Source organism: Anopheles bellator, unplaced genomic scaffold (genome assembly GCF_943735745.2).
Source record: "Anopheles bellator unplaced genomic scaffold, idAnoBellAS_SP24_06.2 scaffold02199_ctg1, whole genome shotgun sequence".
NCBI classification, from domain to species: domain Eukaryota; kingdom Metazoa; phylum Arthropoda; class Insecta; order Diptera; family Culicidae; genus Anopheles; species Anopheles bellator.
In genome coordinates this window covers 1-1,550 of record NW_026686321.1, presented here as the reverse complement: position 1 = coordinate 1,550, position 1,550 = coordinate 1, and the positions used below count along the sequence as shown (strand labels likewise).

At 47.4% G+C, this 1,550-nt stretch overlaps 1 protein-coding gene across 1 annotated transcript; it reads right to left on the bottom strand.

The window, feature by feature from the left end:
* Positions 1–7: 7 nt before the first annotated feature.
* Positions 8–1,547, bottom strand: LOC131214740 (tRNA(Glu)-specific nuclease WapA-like; the record flags this gene model as incomplete). The annotated part of the gene is made up of 1 exon (XM_058209072.1): positions 8–1,547. A coding segment is annotated over one exon (1,540 nt), but the record flags the coding sequence as incomplete, so codon positions are not given.
* Between the last annotated feature and the right edge of the window lie 3 nt (positions 1,548–1,550).

The following is a 1,550-nucleotide window of genomic DNA, read 5'->3' as shown; positions in this document are numbered from 1 at the left end:
ACGGAACTAGCCAGATTGAACGGTATAGATGCTCCAGTAATGGCTCCAGTAAGCATTCCCAACCAAGTCGACGACGATTTCCAATCCCATTTTAAAGGATTCCAGGAATTATTGGCCGCAGACGCTCCGATATATGCTCCAACTATAGCCATGACGAATATAGCCAATGCGAAGGCAAATTCGCCATCCGGATCAACGAGCGAAACAGGAGAGTTCCCGGCGTACACGTACGGACTGGCGTACTGCTCCTTGGGATCCATCTGATAGAACCTCCCAATGTCAGGGTCGTAGAGTCGCGCTCGGTAGTTGTACAACCCAATCTCGGGCTCCCATTCCTGTCCTGTGTACAGGAAAGATATTTGTCCATCAAGGTCCGTCCCATATTGCCGGAATATCTGACCATAAGGAAGATAGTCATAAGCGGCTACAACCTCACCGTCTTTAATGACCACCCGTACCGATCCTTCATGATCGGTTACTAAACTGTAAAGTTGATCGTCACGCACGAACCCGATCAACTGTTGATCCTTGTAGATGTAACTCGTCACACGCACATCCGGTGGCTGATCATTCTCCAGATAAGTCATCTCCATGTCCACCAGGACAATTCCTTCAGCATTCCTGATGTAGTATTTTTCGTGCAAAACGGAACCCTTGGCACTCATCACCTTCTTGAAAGTGCGCTCACCCCGAACATCATACTGGTATTCAAGTCTGCGCCCGTCGAGCATCTCGATCTTCGAAACACGATGCAAAATACGATCATACTCGATTTTCTTAATACCTTTGTGTTCCGCCTTCACTACCGCTCCATCGCTGTTGTGTTCCATCTCGAACGATTGTTCTATACTCTGCTCACGATCGAGACTCAGGCGATGCACTTTGGTGATCTGGTTGGTGCCTTCACGGTACTCCATACGGTAACGTGTGAATCCGGTGTAAAACATTCGATGATTTCCGTTCGCATCGATCTCGTACGATTGAACATCTCCAGCCGACCGTCCAAGAGCCGTCGCGAAATGATGTGTCAACACACGTACAATGTCTGGAATGTAATTGGCGAAACTCCTCAGGACACTAACGAATTCTTCTTGTAAGGTGGACAATGGACCTTGAGGATTGTTTCCTAGCACACGATTGTGATTCAAGGTTTTTTTCACACTTTCACATCTGTCGATCACCACGTGAGATCCTTCGATCCATCTTTGGCATTTATCCATAAGATCCTTCTCACTCAACGCCTTCCTATCGACGATCGCTTTCGATAGCATAGTCTCCAGGTGTTTGTTGAAACGATGCCGTTGAACAAACGTCTTAAACATCGACTTGCTTCCCTGCCGACCATGGCAAAGGCCTGGATTGGTACAGTCTGTACTCAGAAAATCACTTGCTGTCAATGTATCCCAAATTCTCTTCGAATTTGGCTCATCGATCGACGGGATCTCTCGTGCAAAGCTTCTGTGCGTCAGAGGGGTCAGCTTCAATTCATCTTTGCCGTGGAAGTACTTGGCTTTCATCATCTGATCATGATCGTCATAGTCGTAACGATG